Source organism: Mustela nigripes, chromosome 2, assembly GCF_022355385.1.
Source record: "Mustela nigripes isolate SB6536 chromosome 2, MUSNIG.SB6536, whole genome shotgun sequence".
Lineage (NCBI taxonomy): Eukaryota > Metazoa > Chordata > Mammalia > Carnivora > Mustelidae > Mustela > Mustela nigripes.
The window spans coordinates 11,734,206-11,759,281 of NC_081558.1; the positions used below are offsets into that span (position 1 = coordinate 11,734,206).

At 43.8% G+C, this 25,076-nt stretch overlaps 1 protein-coding gene across 1 annotated transcript; it reads left to right on the forward strand.

Annotated features, from left to right (window-relative positions):
* The first annotated feature begins 13,336 nt into the window (after nt 1-13,336).
* On the forward strand, nt 13,337-24,645 carry TEKTL1 (tektin like 1). Its single transcript, XM_059387755.1, has 7 exons — nt 13,337-14,297; nt 15,716-15,820; nt 22,395-22,593; nt 23,200-23,366; nt 23,500-23,595; nt 23,685-23,798; nt 24,397-24,645. The coding sequence occupies exons 1-7, from the start codon at nt 13,728-13,730 to the stop codon at nt 24,643-24,645; spliced, it is 1,500 nt and encodes a 499-aa protein (XP_059243738.1). The 5' UTR covers nt 13,337-13,727.
* Nucleotides 24,646-25,076: the final 431 nt, after the last annotated feature.

Sequence of the window (25,076 nt, forward strand, 5' to 3'; positions counted from 1 at the left end):
ATGCTTAACATGGAGTCTGCTTGAGACTCTCCTCTGCCTTCACAACCTGCACTCTTTCATTTTTCTCTCTGTCTAAAATAAATTTTCAAATCTTTAAGAAATATAAATAAATAAAACAAAAGTATTTAAAAAAAAAAAAAACATTAAAATCAGAAAAAATGAAGGCATGCACTCAAGAGTTGAGGTTTAGTAAGATACATAGTTTTTATTGCTCCATCAATAAAATAATGGCTTTTGTTTTCCGAACCATGAGCGAGTCGGTGAAAAACAGGACTCGGCACAGTTTGGTGCGGATAACTTGGTTCGTGCTGATGTGGTAGCAGCTGTCAGTCACCATTGCTGTTGCACCGTTAAAGGACAGGCTAACGCAGTGGTAAGGTGGGATGGGGAGTGATTGCAGATGGGTACGGATGTCCTTTGGGGGATGAAAATGTTCCAGAACTAAGTAGGATAGAGATGATGGCTGCACAACATTGTGAATGTGCTAAGGGCTGCTGCACTGTAGTCTTTGAAATGGTTAATTTTGTGGGGTATGAACTCCACCTGAATAAAAAGAAAAGTGGTACCCAAAATTCAGTATTTCAGATAAATAGCATTTCAACACAAAATTTTGAAAAACCAAAGCAAATGCCAAATTCACGATGAGCAAAATATCAACTTTCCAAATAAAGACAGGATCAGAATTCTTGATTTTTTTCCTCCTGCTCAGGCTACCATATGGCTTGGCTCAACACTCTTGCTAATGCTGTCTTTTTTTATGTTTTGCTCGCTATGAATTTTTCCACTGAATTTTGAGGGGGAGGGATGAATTATTGATACTGGAATATTATTTATCTTTTTTATAGGAGAATATCTTTCTTACCTCTGAACTCAGAAAATACAACATAACTATATCTCCAAAGAATACTCATGAAGGAAAAAAGAAATCTGATGTATTTCGCTGTTTTGAAATTAGGTAAACACAGCGTCACTCTTTCATTGCCTTTTTCATTTCTTTCTTTAACCATTTTATTGAAATGTAATTGACATGTAAAGAGCTGATTATCTTTAATGTGTATAACTTGATGAGTTTGGGAATAAGTAGACACCCATGAAACCATCACCATCAAGGCCATAAACATATCTAACACCTTTCAAAGTTAATATTCCAATAAAATATTCCAGCATCATTTCTCTTAACTGCAGAATGTTAGGGCACTCCCTTACATTTTCATGCCTCCAACAAGTGCCTCACTCTCCTCACCCTGGCCCTGGTCCCAGAGTCTCCCATTTTCTCAGTAAGCCTAAGGCTGGTGGCTCCCTTTTATAGATGTAGAAGGGGCTCAAAGAGGTTAAGTCACCGCCCATATTATCAATATCAATAAGTGATGGGACCAGAGGTTGAGCCCAGGTTCTCTCTGACAAGTGGCTTCAGCTCTGATTCTAGCATGAGGTGGGCAGACCAGGCTAGGAGCATCCCCAAGCCGTCCCAGATGACTGCCCGTGCTGTGGGGTGGGGCCTGTGCAGGGGATGAGCCAAGAGGAGCCTGAGATGGAAGAATCCAGGCTAATTCCTCTGTGGGAAGCGCTCCCTATTAATTAATTAGGGCAGAACTGGCCTGCGGCATCCCCGCAGCCCCCAGAGTCATTAAGGGAGAGGGGGTCTCATTATCAGCTAGCAGCTTCCCCATCATTCCCAGGGCCCCAGAGGGAACCGAGGAAAAGGAAGAGGAAGGTCAGGTCCTCCTTCTCTGAAACCCACCCTTCCTACTACCAGAGTGGCCTGACATGCAAGTGACTAAAACCACAAGCAGAATTTTATGGGGCGGAAGAAGAAAGAGATGAGGGGATAAGTTTCCTTTCCCCTCCCAATTCAGTCTGCATTTGTATTTATATGAGATATTCAGAATAGGTAAATCCATAAAGATAGAAAACAAATTAGTGGTTGCTGGGGGCTGGAAGGAGTGGGGAATGAGGAGTGACTACTAATGTTTGCAAGGTTTTCTTTTTGGGGTGATGGAAACTAGATAGTTCTGGAGCTAGACAGTGGTAATGGTGGCACAACGTGGTGAATGAACTTAAAACCACTGATTTGTGACTTCAAAGTGGTTGCAAGGGCTATGGTGATAAACATTTTGCAATATACAAATGTACCAAATCAACACATCATTCACCTTAAACTTACACAATGTTATATGTAAATTATATCTCCATAAAGCTGCAAAAAAAAAAATGATTACGGTGGTAAAATTTTATGTTGTATATATTTTACAATTTTAAAAATTAGTCTCCTTCTGGTTTTTGAATGTTTATTCAGCATTTAGGAACATCTGTTTTATGCCCAGCGTTATGCTGAGAAGGGAAGCGTGGTCCTGCCCTCAGAGCTCTCGCTGATTGAGGAGCAGCACTGCAGAACTCTGGAGTTCTTGGCTTTTAGAAACACTCTCTGTCCTCCCCTTATTCTGTGTCCTAGGACAGTTATGGATCACACCAACAGGCTGCCTTGCTCTCTGGCTTCTGGTTGGGTTCAGGCAAAGGGAGTCCTTGCAGGAGGTGAGAGGGCTGGAGGAGCATGAACTCAGGACATTTTCTCCCCAGGTTCCCCCCCACAAACTCACTGAGGATGGCTGTACCCCTAGATCCTAGATCATGGGTCCTGGGGAGTGACCCCTCTGAATCCTGGCACTAAATGCTCCCTCCTCTTTCTCTGTTTCTGCCCAGGCGCTGCTAGCTCCAGGCTCCTGCACCATCCTTATCCCCTCCCCACCGCCCCTTTACCAAACTGTCATCACAGTACCCAGTTTGAGTGTGCATCTGCTTCCTGCTGAGACTTCCCACTAGAAAGGCATTTAGGAAAAACAGTAGCAAAATACATAGGCATGGATAAATAAGTCCTGGAGATGTATTGCACAGCATAAAGATTACGGACAACAATATTGTACTAGAAACTTCCAAGTTGCTGAGAATCTAGATCTTAATTTTTCTCATCACAAAAAAAGAAATGTGACATGGTGGAAGTGTTAGCTAATGCGATGTTAGAAAGCATATTGCAATATATAAATGTACTGAACCACCACATTATCCATTTTAAACTTACACAATGTTAAAGTAGTCCCCCCTTATCTTGGGGGGAGAGTTCCAAGACTTCCTACACATGCCTAAATCCCAAATAGTACCCAACCTTATACATACTATGTTCTTTCCTATACACACGCACCTATGATAAAGTTCAACTTATATTTTAGGCACAGTAAGAGATTAACACTAACTAATACTAAAATAGAATAATTATAACAATATACTGCAATGATATTTGTGTGAATGTCCTTGCTCTCTCTCCCCCTCTCAAAATATCTTAAGCGTCCTGGGCTCATCCTTCTACCGTGATGATGTGAGATGACAAAATGCCTACATGATGATATGAAGTCAGGGGAATGATGCAGGCATTGTGACATTGCATTAGACATTTCTGAGAATATGTTAGAAGAAGGGTCATCTGCTTCCAGAACTTGGTTGACTGAGGGTAACTGAAACCATCAAAAACAAAACCGTGGGTAAAAGGGGGAACTACTGTGTGTGTCAATTCTATCTCAATAAAAAATAAATTCATAAAATTAGCCATCTCAACTCAAGAATATAAAATATAAATAAGCAGGCAGGCCTTGGAAGTAGACTGTAGCAGAAGTGACCTCAATGGAAAATTGAAAAGCTGGGAAAACATTGTAAAGCAGTACCATTGACAGGGAAAACAGAAGGAACAGAGAGCAGAAATTTTAGACTTTTTTTATGATCAAAGCCATGCATGTTCATTGCACAGAATTGTTTAAGTAAAGAAAGTGTAGGGGTACCTGGATGGCTCAGTCATTAAGCTTCTGCCTTCAGCTCAGGTCATGATCCCAGGGTCCTTGAATCGAGACCCTGATCGGGCTCTCTGCTCAGCAGGAGCCTGCTTCTACTTCTCCCACTCCTCCTGCTTGCGCTCCCCCTCTTGCTGTGTATCTCTGTCAAATAAATAAATAAAATCTTTAAAAAATAAAAAATAAATGCAGAAAGTTTAGAATCCTAATCCTTATCACCATTAAAATGTTGGTGCATCACTTTCATTACATAATGAAAAAGTTTTTTCATTACTTTCACCAAAATGTCGGTGGGGATATTTTTCCTGATTCAAAATTAGAATCCGGCTGATATGCTACATGAATGAACCTTGAGGACATTATGCTATGTGAAATAAATCAGTCACAAAAACACAAGTGCTGTATGGTTCCACTTACAGGAAGTACTTAGAGTAATCAGATTCAGAGAGATAGATAATAGGATGGTGGTTTCTGAAGCTGGGGGTAGGGGAGGGGGAGGAATGGAGAGCTGATGTTTAAAAGGGAAAGAGTCCCAGTTTGTAAGACAAAAAATTCTGGAGATGGATGGTGGTGAGTGTTGCACAACAGTGTGAATGTACTTAATGCCACTAAACTACACACTTAAAATTAGTTGCAATAGTAAAGTTTATGCCACATATATTTTGCCACAAAAAAGAGCATTAAAATCATGTCATTTCGGCAGTTTGTTGTCCTGTCTATAATGATGATTATGGTAATATTATTATTTGTCATATCTCTTAAGCAATTACATGTCTATCTGCCATGATCTTGGTGGTTTCCTTTCATTCTTCATGTTCTGTCTCCTCTACTGATGAGAAGCTCCACGAGAAACGGGACTTTGTCTTGTCGCTCTTTTCTTATCTCAGCCTGGTGCGTGACAAGGCAGATACTCCATAAATATTTGTCAAGTCAATGAATCCATTAGGAAAGAGAGATTTCTGGTGGACCCCCCCCACACACAAGTCCACTATTTCCAACCTGCTCTGCACCGCGAGAGACATATCTTTGTGGACCCTATCCATAGGCTCGCTGCTTTGGGAAATCTGGAAGGTTCCATTTAAAGACATTCCCAGCAGGAGATGGGAGCACAGGGGAGGGAGGAATAAAGTGGGAAACCCAGCAACAAGGTGAGCTCAGATAGTCAGGAGAGGAAATGGCTATTCCTCTCTGGCTCTGCACTTTGAGCACTGAAGAGATGTTTGCAGTGTGCCCAAGTGACCAGGAATGCCACATAGAGATAGATCAGGAGTAGGCAGGGGCCCCCAGAATAAAGGGTCAGATGCCCTTGTATTAGTTTTCTAGAATACCTTAACAAATTACCACAATCTGGGGGGCTTAAAATAACCGCAATATTCTCCCATACTTCTGGAGCCCAGAAGTCTGAAAACAAAGTGCTGGTGTTAGCAAGGCTATGCTTCCTCCAAATGTTCTAGGAGAGGAGGCTTCCTTGCTTCTTCCAGTTTCTAGGGGTTACCAGCAATCCTTAGCATTCCTCAGCTTGTAGAAGCATCACGCCAGTCTCTGCCGTCTTCTTTACAGGGCCTAGTGTCTGTCTCCGCATCTTTACATAGCCTTCTTATAAAGATGCCAGTCATTAGATCAAGGGCCCCTGATACTCCAACATAACCTCATGAGGTTATGGTAACTCAACTAATTACGACTGCTAAGACCCTATTTCCATTTCCAAGTAAGGTCACATTCACAGGTGTCAGGACATATCTTTGGGGGGACACAATTCAACCTACAACAGTAGGTAAGACCCTTCAACAGTCCTGCCTCCCCCTTAATTTGGATTCCCCTATAAATTAAAAGGATGCTTAGAAGTTGAGTGGCCAGAACAGAAATTCCTATGGCAGAAGCAGCACAAAGTCCTTTTGGTTGCTCCATGCAATGGATTATGTCCAAGAGTGGCAGAGCCATCATCTTTCAGTCATTCAACAAGTAGGTATTAAGGGCCTGCCTGCTCTGTGCCAAGAACCCAGCTGGCACAGTGGATTCAGTGATGACTAAGACCGATGAGATCCTCATCAAGGAGCTGACATCTAGGGGCACCTGGGTGGCTCAGTGGGTTAAGCCTCTGCCTTCAGCCCAGATCATGATCTCAGGGTCCTGGGATCGAGCCCCGCATCGGGCTCTCTGCTCAGCAGGGAGCCTGCTTCTCCCTCTCCCGCTCTCTCTGCCTGCCTCTCTGCCTGCTTGGGATCTCTCTCTCTCTGTGTCAAATAAATAAATAAAATCTTTAAAAAAAAAAAAAAGGAGCTGACATCTAGAAAGGGAGGTGGCAAACACAACCTGATAAGTGCTATGAAGAGACAGAGGGTTCCAGTGGGGCATGGCTATGTAATACTTCAGATCGGATAGTCAAGGAAGTTCCCATTAGGATATAATATTTGACCAGAGACATAAAGGATGAGAGAGAGAGAGTAAAACATATAAAAATGTAGGAGAATATCTCAGAGAGGAAAGAACATTCCAGAGAGGACAGTCTGAGCACTAGCATGGCTGACCCCTCATAATTTGAAGACAGAATGGCAAGAGATGGGACAGGGGCCAGGTGGTAAGGAACTGGGACCTTGTAGATCATGGTTAGAAATATGGATTCTCTTCTAAACTTAAGGCTCGCCTCACTGAATCTACCCATTGGACTAAAGCCACAGTTTCCTAACCTAACAAGTAATACCTGAATCCACTAATGTGAATGAGCTTTTCTAGGGAGAAGGTGAGAAATGAGAAGTGAATGGGGATGGAAGCCTAATGTATTAGTTAGCTATTGCTATATAATAGATTATCTCAAACTCAGCAGCTTTAAAAAAACATATTTATTAAATGAGTTCTTGTGGATCAGGGCATGGCTTAACTAGGCCCACTAGTTCAGTCTCTAACCAATCTGAAGACATGATGTCAGCTGGCACTGCACTCTCTTCCCAAGGCTAGACTGGGAAATAATATGTTTCTAGGCTCACTCATGTGGTTGTTGGCAGAATTCAGTTCCTCGTGGGATGTTGCACTGGGGGCTTCAGGTCATTGCTAGCTGATAGCCAGAGGCTCCCTCAGTTCCTTGCCATGTGGGCTTCTCCATTTCTGAAAGAATGAGCAAGACAAAAGTCATGATCTCTTTATAACTTAATTCAGAAGTGGCGTCTTATCACTTTTGCCATATTCTAGTGGTTGGAAGTGTCATGAGGTCCAACCCACACTCCAAGGGAGGAGATTACATAAGGCATGAATACCAAAAGGTACAGACCATTGGGAGCCATCTTCAAGGCTGCCTAACTCACCTGAAGAACTCTACACTTGACAGGTGGATGGCAGACAACCAGCCCATGAAGGACCAAGACTAGAGGCAAAAGGGGAAAGGTGTGACAAATATAGGGGAAAAGAGTCAAGTTCTGGGTGGTTGATAATTTCAAATGGTACCTAGAGGTCAAGCTGAATGGGACAGAAAAGAAACTACAGAATTTGTTGTAAGACAACCTTTTGTCTGAACCATTTCAAGGGACTTATGGGGACTAGAGTCGTAGGGACCAGTCCTTATCCCTTACCAACAATATGGTCAGCACCTTTGCAGGAGGTGACTGGGAAGAACCAGGAAGAACCTCTTCTGCTATCCTGGGGCTTCCCACTGTCTCCTGACACCTCCCCCAGGAGAGTGACCTCATTTCTCAAAGACAAAATTGATTCTAGGTCATATCCCCCTGGAACGAGAGACCAATTGATGTGATTATCTCCAAGAGAAAGGGGGGCACCTACTAAAAGTAGAACTTGGTGCCCCAGAAGGGAAGACATCGGGGAAGCTAAAAAGGGGTCTCTGATAATTACCTACCAAAATTTCAGAGTGAAGGGCATCTCCCTGTAATACCAAAGGAAAAAAAATAAAAGGAAAGAAAAGCTAGAAGTTTTAGAAGGTTCTCCTTCCTCATATACCCTGCAATTCCACACTATTTAATCCAAGGGCAAAACTCTGTTTCCCACTTTTCACAGTACTTGTTGGGTAGAAAGCAAGATGTAAGAATGCAGCAAAGACAGCTGCAAAAAGGAGTTTCTGTAAAACATTCTTCATTATAAAAATCAGAAAGCTAATTTCACAAATATTATTCCCCATTGGGCTGAGTTAGAAATATTTGAACTTTGGTATATTGGGAGGAGGGAAATGTGTATAAACGTAATTGTAGTTATGGGGGAAGGAGTATAGGGAAATAGAGTAAAATCAAAACATGTTCATAATAGATGTCTCTGGATGATAAAATTACAGATGATTCTTATTCTCTTCATTCTATTTTTTTCTGTATTTTTTACACATTTTGCACAACTTGTATCTGTTACTTCTGTAGCTTAAAAACAAGATTATTTATTAACTTAAGAGAGTGACTTGTATTTGAAGAGTAGTGAAAAACTTTCTTAGTCCTCTGCTCGTGTATATAAATGTTTCTGAGGCATATTCTGAATTTCATCATTTCCTTTTTTTAAAAGATTTTATTTATTTATTTGAGAGAGAGTGAATATGAGAGAGAGCAGGAGAGAGGGGAAGTCAGAGGGAGAAGTAGATTCCCCGCTGAGCAGGGAGCCCAACACGAGGATCCCAGGACTCCAAGATCATGACCTGGGCCAAAGGCAGTTGCTTAACCAAATGAGCCACCCAGGTGCCCCTGAATTTCATCATTTCTGTTCAGCCACACGTAGTTGAAGCTCTTGGAGACTGAAGCCTAATCCAGCGCTGCCATGGTTCTTTCCAAGCACCTGCTGTCTTGGTGTATTTGGGCTGCTATAACAGAATACCATAAACAATGTGGCTTATAAACGACAGAAATGTATTTCTCCCAGTTCTGGAGGCTAGGACATCCAAGATCAAGATGTCAGTGGATTCACCATCTCATAAGAACTTCCTTAAAAGTTCATAGACAGCCATCTTCTCCCTGTGCCTTCACATGGAAGAAGGGGCAAGGGAGCTCTCTTCGGGTCTCTTTTGTAAGGTCCTACGTTCATTTATAAGAGCTCCTCATTACCTAATGATCTCTCAAAGGCCCCACCTCCTAATATCATCGCATGAAGCCTTAGAATTTAACATACACTAATGTTTGGGAGAACACAAATATTGAGTTTTTAACAGGTGCCCTTCGAGGCTGTGACCAGATGGTTCATTCATTGCTCAAACACACACATACATGTATGAGACTAGAGAAAAGTATCTAAAATAGGCCATCAGAGCCAGGAACCAGAGATGAATTTTAGAAGCTGATATAGTCAAACTTGAATCGAAAAATGAAAATGAGATGTTGGTGCATTGAGCACTGAGTAGTAGTGTGCACTTATTTCAATGTTCAAAAAATGGTGGTATACATTAGGAGTATGTTGACGTGAATGGGTTGAGCCAACAGAAAGCCAGAACAGACTGCATCCCCTACTCAGAACCCTAATGAATTTCACCAGAGATGCTTGTTAGAGCCCAAATCTTTTGTATGCAGTCTGGCATAAGAAAGCCTCCTCAGGTGTCCCTTAGTAGCTTGGTGGGAATAGTGTTCTGTACACCAGTCAGTGAAACAACACAGTACAATCCTCTGCTTGGGAAAATAGAAGCACCTAATGGACAAAGCAAATGTTGAGTACAGAATGCTGTCCCAAGTGGGCTGTCTCCCTGGTTCTTTGGGAAACCCTCTCTGCCTCTCCTGGTGTTAGGGTAGCTCATTCATTTATTCATTCAATTACTAAAAATAAAAAGTAATCTCTTGAATCATGCTTATTCTATGTGAGCCATCATGTTAAGCTCTTTTCTCATACTGTCACATTTAATTCATGCCGTGATCCTATTATCCTAGTCGACAGATGAGGAAATAGAGTCACAGAGATGTCAGTGATTTTTCCAAGATGACACAAACATTATGTCAAAATCATAATGTGAATCCAAGCCATCCAGCTCCATAATCTTAACCACAGCACTATCCTGACTCTAATGAAGAACTGTTTGTTGAGCCAGATACCACTGGTCCCAGCAATTATGCTAAATCCACATTCTTATAAATCCTGGAAACAAGTCTCCATCACCAATTGTCACCTGTCTCCATCACTTCCTGGTGACCTGGCAGTTCTCCAGCATGGCTGGCCTGAGAGGCTTCAGTTGACCATCTTACCCCTCCCCATTACTGAATGATCCCTTGTTTTGCAAAGCCATTCATTCCCTCTTCATCCTCGCACCTCTCAATCACTGAACAAGAAAAAACATACTCATTCCCTTACTCATATATTCATTTAATAAATGTTCACTGAGTACTTACTAGGAGCCATGATCTGTGCTGGATCACATGGACAGTAGCATATAAGAGAGGCAACATGATACCCTCTTAAAACTCACAGTCTGATGGGGAAAAGGAACCAAGGAGATAAGTTAAAAAAACAAATTAAATGTCTATCAATGGATAAACAAAGTTGTGGTATATAAATATAATGGAATCTGATCATAAGGAGGGAGGAATGAAGAACTGCCACATGTTAAAGCATGGGCAAACCTCAAAAACGTTATGCTAAGAGAAAGAGGACAGACACAAAGGGTCACAGTGTATGATTAATTTAAATGAAATATGATAACAGGCAAATCCATGGGGACAGAAAGTAGACTAGTGGATGCCTAGAGCGGAGTGGGGAGTCTGGGGTGGGGGGGGGTAGGAATAGGATGTGACTGCTGATGGGTATAGGGTTTTATTGGGGATGATGAAAATGTTGTGGACCTAGATAGAGCTGGTGGTTACACAACACCATAAATATCCTAAATGCCTTGAATTGTGTGCTTTAACATCATTAATTTTATTCATGAGAATTTCATCTCACAAAAAAAAAAAAAAGACAATTGGTTAAGTGTCTGACTCTTGGTTTTGGCTCAGGTCATGATCTCAGGGTCCTGGGATCCAGTCCCCTATCAGTCTCCGTGCTCAGCAGGGAGTCTGCTTGAGAATTCTCTCTCCCTCTCCCTCTGTCCCAGCCTCCACTCGTGTGCTCTCTCTCCCTCTCTCAAATAAATAAATAAATTTTAAAAAAGAAAAGGAAACAAATAAAATGATCACAGCATGTAACTACATCCATTCCTTCATCACATGTATACTGAGAACCTACCATACACCATGAGCTGTGCCAGGCATTTGAGAGCAAGTTTCCTTCTAGGGGAGGTGGGGGAAGATCACAAATTAAAAGGATACAAATGGATAAGAGACTTTCGGGTAGTAATGAGTGCTATGAAGATACTGTATGAAGGAACTGTAAGACTAAGACAGATACTTTTGTGTAAGTAGACAAGGAATACCTATCTAAGTGGTGAGACCTCCTTAAAGGACACAAAGAACCAAGCCAGGCAAAAATCTTAAGGGAAAGAGATCTGAGCAAAAGATAATAGCATATGCAAAGGCCCTAGGCTAGGAACTAGCGCAATGTGTTAGAGGCATTCAAAGATACCCAGGGAAGCTAGAGCACAGTGAGTGGGCCTGGGGATGGGAAGTAGAAGGTGAGTTAGTTCAGGGAAGTGAGAAAAGTCAGATCATGCAGAGCTTTGTGAGTAAAGAATTTGGATTTTGTTCCAAGTACAGTAACATTCACTTAAGAGTTTTAAGTAAGAAAATGATGTGCTCTAGTTTAAAATATGGTGCTGTCTGTGGTGTGGAGAATTAATTGGAGGAGACTGGGAGGGCAGGTATAGGCAGAGAGATCATGTAAATGAGACATGAGAATGAGAGCAAGAATAAGAATTGATTGTTGGAATGCCTGGTGGCTCAGCCTGTTGAGTGTCTGACTATTTATTTCAACTCAGGTTATGATCTCAGAGTCATGAGATAAAGCTGCAAGTCTAGCTCTACACTCAGCACAGAGTCTGCTTGAGATTCTCTCTCTCCCTCTCCATCTGCCCATCTCCACGCTCACACACACTCTCTTTCTCTATCTAAATAAATAAATAAAATCTTTGAAAAAAAAATAATGTTGGTGGTAGCAATGGAGAAAAGGATGATCATCCTGGGGATACATTTTTAAAGTAGGGCTGGCAGAACTTGTTAATGTTTTTGCTACAGACATGAAAAATTAAGGAAGCTTCTAACTTTTTAACATAAGCAACTGGGGTGAACCGTGTGTCAACTGTCAGGTCAAGCAATACTAGTGGAGGAAAAGATCAGGAAGATTATGCAAAAGTTTGGTTTTGGACCTGTTAAGTTGGAGGTACCTACCAAATGCTCAAGTAAAAATGCCACTGCTAGAAAGAAACAAACAAAATGATGTGGTAGAGACTAATGGGAGAGGGATGGAGAGTTGTCCTCTCTTTTTTCTTCCCCAGACTCTAACCTGCTTCCTATGTTGAAGAAAATCCACATCAGATAAGTCTCAGTAGGACATTAAGTTCTCCTTCCTGCCATAGAAACAGGAAGTTCAGACATGACTCACTTTCCCAGCTTCCCTTGCAGCAAGGGCATGGCCATGTGATACAGGTTCAACCAGTTAGAGGCTGCCAGCTTAGACCAGAAAAGGAAAGAAGCAGATGCCACAGACAGGTGACTCCCTGCTCTGGAGGCCTCCAAGACAGATAACACAGATGAGAGCATGATGTTCTCAAGAGCCACAGCATGTCTTTTTGTTTATTGGATGTGATTCTGACTGCGAGGCCATCTTTTCTGTTACTGTGGCTTGCACAGAAAAAAAAAAAAAAAAAGAAAGAAAAGAAAAGAAAAAGAAAAAAGAAAGAAAAAAAAGAATCCTGAGTGATGGGAAAGAAGAGTTGGGCTTAACGATAGTACTAACGAAAGAGCCTTTTGACATAGTGATACTTTTTTTTTTTAATTTTTTATTTTTTATAAACATATATTTTTATCCCCAGGGGTACAGGTCTGTGAATCACCAGGTTTACACACTTCACAGCACTCACCAAATCACATACCCTCCCCAATGTCCATAATCCCACCCCCTTCTCCCAAACCCCCTGCCCCCGGCAACCCTCAGTTTGTTTTGTGAGATTAAGAGTCACTTATGGTTTGTCTCCCTCCCAATCCCATCTTGTTTCATTTATTCTTCTTCTACCCACTTAAGCCTCCATGTTGCATCACCACTTCCTCATATCAGGGAGATCATATGATAGTTGTCTTTCTCTGCTTGACTTATTTCGCTAAGCATGATACGCTCTAGTTCCATCCATGTTGTTGCAAATGGCAAGATTTCATTTCTTTTGATGGCTGCATAGTATTCCATTGTGTATATATACCACGTCTTCTTGATCCATTCATCTGTTGATGGACATCTAGGTTCTTTCCATAGTTTGGCTATTGTGGACATTGCTGCTATAAACATTCGGGTGCATGTGTCCCTTTGGATCACTACATTTGTATCCTTAGGGTAAATACCCAATAGTGCAATTGCTGGGTCATAGGGCAGTTCTATTTTCAACACATAGTGATACTTAAGCTGGGTTTTGAAGATTGGCGAAGAGTCACCCTTGGAAAGGACCTGGAAAGGAGTACGCCACCCAAACGAATCATGAGTGTGAGGCTCTGGGGTGGGAAAGCACTTAGTGTGCCCCAAGGGCTGGAAGAAGGTCTATGTTGCTGGGGATAGGAAGGAACAGAGAGAGATGTGCTAAATGAGGTCGGCTTCCTCAAGGAGCCAGGATTCCAAACCAGATTCCAAGCCACCCTGGCCGCGTTCCAAAGCAAAGACTCTGTCCACGCCTCTCTGCAGCCTTTCCCCTCCCCCACCTGTGGAACTGCTTCTGCGCTGTTGCCCCCGTCGTCATGGTGATGGGCACTCCGTTTCACTCGCTGTTCAGGCCAGGAAGGAGTTGGTCGGTCTTTGGGAGTCCCTGCCCCTCCCTGTGGAGGCGCTGGGGCCAGGCCGAGATAGCAAGCAGGGACAATGCCCGTGTTGGTACCCCCCGCTGAGCACAGCCAGGACACGCGCGTAGGGACTCGAGCATGGCGCGAGGCAGCCAAATCCATCATGCAGAAGGCGCACCACCTGACCGACCGCTGCGGGCAGGAGGCAGTGACCATGTGGCAACCCAAGGACAGCGTAAGGGATCCGCACGTGGCGCACCACCTCTGCCGCGCTGCCTACATCCTGCCCTGGCGCTTCCGCGTGGAGATGCTCAAGGGTGGCGGCACCTTAGAGAAGCCGCCGCCGGGCGAGGGCGTCACGCTGTGGAAAGGCAAGATGAAGCCCCCCGCCTGGCACGCCCGCCTGCCGCTGCCCTTGCACCGCGATGCGCGGGCCCTGCAGACTGCGGAGGTGGTGCACGCGCACGCGCGCGGGGCGCGCCTCACAGCTGCCCGCCTGTGCCGTGCGCAGCACCAGATCAGTGGGCAGCTGCGGCTGCTGCTTCGGCAGCGGGAGGCTACGGACCGCAGGCTCAGCGAAGTGCGCAAAGGCCTGCTCATTAACCAGCAGAGCGGCAAGCTTCGGGGCTACCGGCCCAAGTCCGAGAAGGTGGGACCATCTCCCCTGCCCTCTCAGAGCCCGAGGCCTCAGCTCCCAGATGCTTGGCCGGGGGGTAAGACCCCTCCCCATAGAGAGAACGCCCACCTGCACCCCAGGCCCCAGATCCCAGAGAGTGAGGGCACAAGAAGATGAGGACGCTCCCAAGAGGAGATGCCTCGATTCCGAGCCCAGAGGGTGACCTCCCGAGGGGATGAGATCCTCAGCCCCCTTCCCTCAAAGAGAGTGTCTATTCCAGTCCTCCAGCTCAAAAGAGAAGGTGGGACTCTGAATCAGACTAGATGAAATTCTTCCCAAACAGCAACCACAGCCCCCAGGTCAGGTATGAAATCACCCACCCACCCCCAAGCCCAGAAAGTGAGACCCTCCCATGGGCTCAAGACCCTCAGTGTCCCAATTCCAGTGAAAACATACCCAAAGCCCCACACTGAGGAGAGTGGGTGATGTCCTCATCCTAACTCATGAAACTCTGCTCAAAATGGTGTTTTGTTCTGTTTTGTTTTTTAAGATTTTTATTTATTTGAGAAAGAGAGAGCAAACAGGGGGACAGGCAGGGACAAGCAGACTCTGCACAGAGCATGGAGCCCAATGTGGGGTTCAATCTCAAGATCTTGAGATCACGACCTGACTGAAATCAAGAGTCTGGCAGTTAATGGACTGAGCCACCCAAGCATTCCTCCTTAAAATGATTTTTTAAATCCCAAGTCCTCCCCCAAAGCGTCAGAATGTGAGAAACCCTCCTCAGGCTTTTTCTAGGGAGAAGAGACCAGGTTCTGCCTACCGGTTGAAACCCTCGGACTCCAAGCCCCTGCACCTGAGAACTACTACGTCCCTAGCCAGAGAAAAGAGTGAGAGCCTTAGTCTCAGCCCTGATGAAATCCTCCCCCTAAAGTGAAACTGCAGACCCTCATCCCAAAAGTGGGGAACACTCCAACCTCCCTAAGGAGACATGAAAACCCCACACACCAGGTGAGATTCCTACCCCCAGCGCCCAAATCCAGATAGTAAGAACCCAAAAAGGCAACTCCTCATCATTCCTGTGAGGAGTCCCCTCTACTTCTGGTCAGGGAGAAAGGATAAGACCCTCACCAAGGAAAGGGGACCCCCAACCCCAGAGAATGAGAACAGCCTCCCCCCAAATCACCTTCATACCATCTCACTGGACTCCTATCCATAAAAGGGAGAAGCTCCCAGCCCTACTCTCTAAAGTATAAGACCCACCCCAAGTGAGAGGCCCCTTGAAAGAATAAAGCCTTCTCAGATGAGGTCCCCAAAGAGTGAGAACACCCCCAACTCCATTCTCCAAACTTGAAGTTGATGGAGTTAGCAAACCCTCTACTATCTTCGAAGGATAAATCTCCGTCCAGCCCCCTCTGGAAGATGTGAGAGATTCTTTCCTTGTTTTCTAGGTCCCTGACAAAGCTGACAGTATGCTTAACTGGGAGAAGGAGGAGCTAAAGAGCATGAAGAGGAAGATGGAAAAAGATATGGAAAAATCAGAGACCCTGCTCAAGGTTGAGAATACCTAGGACCAAGTTGGGAGGGCTGGAGTTAGACCGAATAGGTGAACTGCTCTCACCTTGGGGACTGTAGCCACAGCAAACTCTCAACCCACTGCCCTGACACTCCTTGTATTTCCACTCTGTGCAATGGGAAAACTGAGGCTCTGAGAGATAGAGTTTGGCACCCAAAATAACAATGAACACCCTTCTGTGTAGTGCCCTGTGCAGTCACTGAGTTAACTTTTTTTTAAGATTTTATTTCTTTATTTGACAGAGATCACAAGTAGGCAGAGAGGCAGGCAGAGAGAAAGGAGGAAGCAGGCTCCCTGCTGAGCAGAGAGCCCAATGTGGGGCTCGATTCCAGGACCCCGGGATCATGACCTGAGCTAAAGGCAGAGGCTTTAAACCACTGAGCCACCCAGGCGCCCCCCGAGTTAACTTCTTAAAACTCTTCTGTGAAATATGAATTATGATCCCCTCATTAGAGATAGGGAAAGTGAGGCTCAGAGAGACACAGACTCACCCAAGGCATAGGGCTGGCCAACAGCAGGGCAGTAGCTTCAGCTCAGGCTTCTTTTTGTTTTCCATCTTTACCAAGGTATAACTGACCATTTAAAATTGGATATATTTTACACAACTTGATGATTTGATAAATGTATGCATTGTGAAATAATCACCATAATCAAAGTAATTAACATATTCATCACATCACATAGTTACCTTTATGTTTGTATGGTGAGAACACTTAGGATCCAAACTCTTACTCTGAAATACAATCTGAGGGTTTTGAAGGGGGTGGGTGGGAGGTTGGAGGAACCAGGTGGTGGGTATTAGAGAGGGCACGGATTGCATGGAGCACTGGGTGTGGTGCAAAACCAATGAATACTGTTACGCTGAAAAGAAATTTAAAAAAAAAAAGATCCAAACTCTTAGCAAATTTCAATTATAAAATACAGTGTTGTTTTCTATAGTCACATTGTTCTATATTAGATCTCCAGAACTTAATCATCTTGCAGAGCTAAAACTTTGCGCCCTTGACCAGCATCTCCCCATTTCTCCCTCCCAGGCCCTAGCAACCACCATTCTATGCTCTGGCACTATGAATTTGACTTTTAGATATAAGTCAACTATAATTGAGATACTTCTGCATTTGACTTATTTCACTTAGCCTAATAATGAACCTCCAGCCTCATCTATGTTGTCACAAATGGCAAGCTGTCCTTTTTTAAGGCTGAATAATATTCCATTGTATATATTTTATTATATACATATTACATTATATATTCTATATCATATACTGTTATTCTATATTAACATAATACATAATATATAATTACAAAATATTGTAACATATATTAGTTATTACCTATTATATAACTTGTGTTATATATTATATTATATATTAATATATTCTATAACAATATAGTATAGCTTTATACTGTATATTATAACATATCCTATATAAGGTGTTCTATATATACTATATATAGTATACTGTATACTGCAATATAATACCTAATATATAACATGTATAATATATATATTATCTTTAATAGATATTAATTCTAATTATCTTATATTTTTATATATTATAATTACATAATTTATTATTATAAATTTTACATGGCTTCCACATGATATAAAATATAATTATATTATGTAATGTCATCATATAATTATTATACAATTATTGCATACTATATCATACTACATATAATATAATTTCTATATATGATATATATAATACAATATATTATATAAAATATTACATATAATACTATATCATTTTATATCATTATTTATAATATATTATGATATCAATGTTTTGATTAATACACTAATATTGTAATAATATATTTCACATTTTCTTTATCCACTCATCTGTCAAGAGACACTTAGATTGTTTCCACATCTTAGATATTGTGGAAAATGCTGAAATGAACGTGGAGTACAGCTATCTCTTTGAGACCCTGATCTTCTTTGGATATATACCAGGAAGTGGGAAAACTTCCTTATGATTCAGGTCAGGTCTTGAGCCTAGCTCTTTACACTGTAATATGTGTTCAGTCTTTGTTGGCTCCAGCCAGAGATGGTCTGTCACTACATCCTTCATTCTTGCAATAAGGACTTCTTTATGAGGGCACTAATAGAGGTGAGAGGGCGGCCAAGTTTGATGGAGTCTTTGGAACTGGTTTAAGTTAGCTGGTAACCTGTGTGTGCTTTTGACTCAACTATTTGACAAACATTAATCCAAAATCCTGGTGTCTGGGCTCCATGCTTGGCATTGGGGACAAAGACAGAGCTGGCCTTGCCCTCACAGAATTCACGTTATAAGGACATTCAAATAAGAGACAGATCAGGGTAGTGGGTGAGGTTGGGGGAGGAAATTAAGGAGCTGGTGCACCACTGTCCGTGGTGCTGAACCCTTTTGGTGCTCACCCCACGGACTCCCCAGGCCACTGTCATATTCCTTTAAATCTGGTGAGTCCTGAAAAATCCTTCAAGAAAGTCCAAAACTAACAAGGGAGAAGACCCTGAGGGTGGACCCTGTAGGGAAGGGTTTGCAAGAGAGAAATGGGAATGGAGATTTGGGGGGGAAAAGAGACATAGATGGAAACTGAGAAGGGCTACTGGAGAGGCCTGATGTACATATTTCTGGAGAAAAATTCTTACAACCCAACAAACCTGTTTCAATGTCAGATCATGAATGCAAATTGGCATTCAGAAATTTCCCAGTGGTCTCACCATGTGTGTCTAGAAGGTTTCTTGTCCCACTGGGCAAGTTATTTCATACTTTCTCTTGCTTCAAACCTCTCTCCAGCTCTCTGTTTTCCTCATTCTCAGTGAATGACCCCAGTGCATGGAAGCCACTAAAGGGAATCTCTCTCATTATTCCCTACCAATGATATAATTCCATCTACCTCTGTATCCACTTTCTCCCCATTCTCCTGCAACACCAATACTTCCATCTTTATTGGATTATTCTCACCAGTGAACAAAAGGGGAATTATTCTCTAATGGGTACAGATCTGTTTGGGATGATGAAAAAAAAGTTCTGGAAATGGATAGTGGCAGTGAACTCTACACTGAACTCTACACTTAATGGTTAAAACGGCAAATTTTGGGGGTGCCTGGGTGGCTCAGTGGGTTAGGCCTCTGCCTTCAGCTCAGGTCATGATCCCAGGGTACTGGGATCGAGCCCCGCATCGGGCTCTCTGCTCAGCGGGGAGCCTGCTTCCTCCTCTCTCTCTGCCTGCCTCTCTGCCTACTTGTGATCTCTCTGTCCAATAAATAAATAAAAAATCTTTTTTAAAAAAAAGGCAAATTTTGTTGTCTATTTAATCACACACACACACACACACACACACACACACACACACAATCTCTGGATCCCATGCACCCCTCCAGATAATCTCCATTTCTCTGACCCCCTCATTAGCGCATCTTGTCTACACATGTTGACCCCATCACTTCTTTTGGGCAGGAACTGGATCAGTTTTCCCCACTGCATTCCCCACTCCCTGCTACATTGCCCAGCACACAGGAGGAACTTGATGAATATTTGAATAAATGAATGATCTTTTAAATCTATTTTTTACTCAAATGGATGAACCCCAAAGAGATTATATTCAGCAGAAGCTAGACATAGGATACACACTATGTGGTTCCATTTATATGAAGTTCTAGATTTCAAAAGCATTTTCTTGAAGAGCTGAATAGTACATATTTTAGGCTTCGTGCAAAATGCAGTCTCTGTTACAACTGCTCAAATAGGCCAGTGTAGCAAAAACAGCCAGAGAAAACATGCGCAAGAATGAGCATGGCTGTATTCTATTAAAGTTTTAGTTACAAAAAGAGGTAGCCATTCCATAGGCTGTAGTTTATGGACACCTAAAGAACAGGCAAAACAAATCAGCAAGGCAGCTCTACTAAGGGATGAGGGAAGGGACACCAGGGATATTTTTGGGGTGATGGAAATATTCTATATTTTGATGAGGGTGGTATCTATATATGGATATATGTATATTTATATGTGGATAATATATAAATAAATATATATTTGATGTATTATATATTATGTGTTACAAATACAGAATAAATACATAATGTATTATGAATACATAATGTATTACAAATACATACCATAAATACATAATAAATATATAATATATAAATACACTATATAAATTTATAATATGTATCCATATATAAATACATAATAAATATATATAACTCCCTATATAAATACATAATAAATATATATACATTTATATATGGATATGTACACACAAAAGACTTGTTTTTTTTTATTTTCAGCACAACAGTATTCATTATTTTTGCACCACACCCAGTGCTCTATGCAAACCATGCCGTCTATAAGACCCACCACCTGGGTTCCCTTATTAATTACAGTTTGCATTGTTGATCTTTCCTCCATCCTTGTACTTTGGCAGTCTGTGTCTTTAAAGTGGCTTCCTTGTTGAGAGCAAATATTTGGGTCTTGCTTGTGCTTCATTCTGGCAATATCTGCCTTTTAGTAGAGTCCTTAGATCATTTATAGGTAATGTAATTATTTAATTTGATGTACAATTGATGTACATCCTGTTATGTTTTTCTATTTTGTCTATTTTTGCTCCTTTCCCATCACTTAATGTGATGATTCATGCCCTCTGTTGAAATTTTTTCCTTAGTCTCTCATTTCATTTCCACCCATGATTGTGTTTTACTTTTTAAAATTGCCATATAACCTTTATTTTCCATTTTATTAAACTGTTTGGTAACATTTCCCATATAAATAGTATTTTTATATTTAAAAAGTTTTTATGCAAGATATTTATTAAATATTATATCATTTTCAAGACAATAATTACAATAAATTTCCTTCTATTTATTTTTTTATTTTTTATTAATTTATTTATTTTCAGAAAAACAGTATTATTTTTTCACCACACCCAGTGCTCCATGCAATCCGTGCCCTCTGTAATACCCACCACCTGGTACTCCAAACTCCCATCCCCCGCCACTTCAAAACTCTCAGCTTGTTTTTCAGAGTCCATAATCTCTCATGATTCACCTCCCCTTCCAATTTCCCCCAATTCCCTTCTCCTCTCTAACACCCCTTGTCCTCCATGATATTTGTTATGCTCCACAAGTAAGTGAAACCATATGATAGTTGACTCTGTCTGCTTGACTTATTTCACTCAGCATAATCTCTTCCAGTCCCGTCCATGTTGCTACAAAAGTTGGGTATTCATCCTTTCTGATGGAGGCATAATACTCCATAGTGTATATGGACCACATCTTCCTTATCCATTCATCCGTTGAAGGGCATCTTGGTTCTTTCCACAGTTTGGCGACTGTGGCCATTGCTTCTATAAACATTGGGGTACAGATGGCCCTTCTTTTCACTCCATCTCTATCTTTGGGGTAAATACCCAGGAGTGCAATTTCAGGGTCATAGGGAAGTTCTATTTTTAATTTCTTGAGGAATCTCCACACTGTTCTCCAAAGAGTCTGCACCAACTTGCATTCCCACCAACAGTGGAAGAGGGTTCCCCTTTCTCCACATCCCCTCCAACACATGTTGTTTCCTGTCTTGCTAATTTTGGTCATTCTAACTGGTGTAAGGTGATATCTCAATGTGGTTTTAATTTGAAACTCCCTGAGGGCTAGTGATAATGAACATTTTTTTTCATGTGTCTGATAGCCATTTGTATGTCTTCATGGAAAAGTGTCTGTTCATATCTTCTGCCCATTTTTTTATATGATTACCTGCTTTTGTGTGTTGAGTTTGAGGAGTTCTTTATAGATCCTGGATATCAACCTTTTGTCTGTACTGTTATTTGCAAATATCTTCTCCCATAAAAGACTTGTTTTAACGTGTGGAGATATATATATGATTTATATGGATAAATATATGGGTATATATGGATCTATATACAAAATACTTGTTTTAATATAACTTTCAAATAACAGCAAGTATCAAAAAAATGCAATATGCTTCATTTTATAATGGCAGAAGTGGGATTTGAATGGGAGTAGGAGTTCAGAAGAGATAGATGTTGGTGAGGGAGATACTCAGAAGACAGCTGAGGGCTCCCAGTGCTAATAAGAGCAGAGAAGAGACCCTGAGGCTAGGGGAGGGGATCTGCCTTGAAGGCAGCTGAGGAGCAAAGGACTGGTACAGGAAAACTATACATGTAGGTTCAGCCAGTGCCACCTCTCCCCTTTACAGGTGGAACAACTGAAGGGGGGGTTGGTTCTTACAGTGCCCAAGCAAAGCCAGGCACAGAACCCAAAAGAAAATAACACCCAGGACAGGGAAGCCACCACTGGTCCCTTCACCTCCTCCCCTTTCCACCCAGGGATCATTGAAGGCTTCTGGGCAGGAGGAGGGGTTTGGAGAGTGTCTGAACTTCCACCTGGAAGTCAGTTCTTTCTCCCAGTAACAATACCTGGAGAGGGTCAGTTTGGAGCTGGAAATGTTTTGCAGCCCCAGCAGAGAAATTTCTTCCAGCCACCTCTGGCAACCTCCCCACTCACACTCTGCCTTTTTCTCTGCCCCTCTCTGCTTCCTTCCCCCCAGGCCCTGGCATCCTGCCGTGACACTCTGGCCTTCTGCTGCAAGGAGAGGCTCCAAGCTGTGGACCTAATGAATCAGCCACTGGATAAAGTTCTGGAGCAGGCTGGCCGTCACTCCTGGGTGAACCTCTCCCACATCCCTTCCGTGCGCCCTCAGGGCCAGAAAACACCTCCCCCAGACCCTGTGGGCACCTATACCCCAGGTAAGCCCCCACAGAAAGGAGTCCATTGTTGTAGGTACCCTTGGGTGCCCACTAGGCCTCTGCTTCTCAGCCACTGCCTTTTCTGGGGAAATCCCCCTGCTCCCGACCAAGTGAGAAGACTGAGAACCCATATCCATTGAGGCCATGTTCTTTCTTATTTTTTTTTAATATTTATTTATTTGACAGAGAGATAGATCACAAGCAGGCAGAGAGGCAGGCAGAGAGAGAGGGAAGCTGACTCCCCGCTGAGCAGACAGCCGGATGCGGGGCTCGATCCCAGGACCCTGAGATCATGACCCCAGCTGAAGGCAGAGGCTTTAACCCACTGAGCCACCCAGGTGCCCCGAGGCCACGTTCTTGATTAGCTCTTGCCTTTGCACAGTCCTGCTTCCCACACACCTGCAGGTGAACACTCCTTCAGTCAATCTGGGACACTACTTTCGCCAACTCCACAAACAGCCCCTCCCCTGGACTTGCTACAATTCCTTCAGTAAACCCCCTCACCCAGGGCCCAACACAACCTGAGCATAGAAAGGGGGACTCAGACAACCAGGATGGGGAAAAGGAGGCCTTGTTTCTCCACGCATGACCCCACCCTGCCCGCAGAGTGCGCCACGGCGCTGGACGAAGCCAAGCGACTGTTGATGGAGTCCAAGGACACCTTGCTGGAAATGACAAAGAACGAGGAGGACGTCCAGGAACAACAAGAAGAGATAAGCAATCGCGTGTGCGCCTCTCTGGCACAGAAGATGCGTGAGACCTTGGAACTAAAGGTAGGAGCGGCGTGTGCTACTCGTAGTTTGTGGCAGGAGACTCGGGTGGACTAGAGCTGACTACAGAGAGAGGGACCCAGGAGCAGAGGAGTCCGGAAGCCAATGTGACCCCTCTGTGCTCCCGCCCACCCAGGAAAGAATGAATATGACCTTAGGACTAATGAGGGGAACTATCCATCGGTGCACGAAATTCAGCCAGGAAATGTACATCACTCGTGGCCTAATCAAGGTGTGCTGGGGCGCAAGAGTGTGCGGGGGTGGGGCCGGGATTGCTCGCCTAGCCTGGGCCTCACTGCTCCTCCTACCACACTCCGCCAGGGTCCTGTGTCAAAACGTCACCTGGAGACTCGAGAGAAACTGGATAGACCTCTGGTTCGAGTGTACCAGAGACACGTGGGCACCCAACTCCCCGAAGCCTCGCGCCTCGCCCAGGTACCCCCTCGGTGGCCCCTTCCTCGCCTTCCCCGGCCTCTCTAGGCACAGCCCCATCCCGGTTAACACCCCTTCCTCAAGCACATCTGACCCAGGTCTGCAAGTCCTTCAATTCCCATGAGAAGGGGGCCCTCTGGTATCCACACCTGTCTCGAAAAATTCTTCTCAACCTCTATCCGCCTCACCCCCCTCATGATACGGCCCTCTTTCAGCCTAGCTCCTTCATGCACTCCTTGCCCAGATGCTCTCCCACATCCCAGGTCCGCCCAGCCCCTCACTCTGCAGGTGCATATCCCCCCTCCGCGACAGGCCCGCCGGGTCGCAGGTTCTTTCAGGGGCTTCTGGCGCAAGCGTGTTACCCCCAATCTCTGCGAGTCCCGCCTCTCCTCCGGTGCTCCTTCCCAGGCCGGGACCTTCCGCAAGCACACGTGGCCCAGGTGTGCTCCTCCCCTTCTGAAGCCCGCCCCTTCTTAAAGATGTGCTCCTTTCACACGCACATCTGGCCCAGGCGTGTTAGCCCCCCCCCCCCGACTGTGCCGCGCTGCCCTTGCTCCGTCCGGTTCGCCCGGCCCACAGCACAGTCCCGCTCCTTCCCCAGGGTACTGACAAGCTGCAGCGCCACATCTCGCACGTGGAAAAAAACCTGAAGGAGCTGCTCGCCACGCACAAGAACCTCACCGGGAGCCTCAAATGCAAGAAGATCGGGTATGAAGTGGACTACAATGTAGTGCGCTTGCGCCTCCGCCAGCGGCACCCGCACATTTGCTATGAGCAGGCGCAGCGCCTGGTCAACGACTGGGACCCGCGCACACCGCCCCGCGCCGAGCCGGACGCTGCCTCCAAGTGACAGACTCGCCCCCTGCAGCAGCCTTCCGGCCCAGTTCTGGGTGGACCTGAGGAGCTGAGACTTACAGCTCAATGGCCCTCCCCCTACCCTCCCTCAAAACATCCTCTAGCAGAATTATAATAAAAATGACAATAATTACCATTTATTAGGCACCTACTGTACATCAATCACTTACCCTACAACACCTTATGGGCAGTGTATCCTGGGAGTTAACAGGCTGGATCTGGGCGCCAGATTTCTAGGGTTCAAATCCCAGCTCCCCAATTTCAACTGTGTAGCCTTGGGCAAGTCACTGTCCCTCTCTGGCCTCAGTGTCTTCACCAGTAAAATGGAAAGAATTACAGCATCCACCTCAAAGTCTTGTCATAAGAATACCGTGTAAGACTTGTAGAATGGTGACTGCCCAATGTTACACAGCTACTAAATAGAAA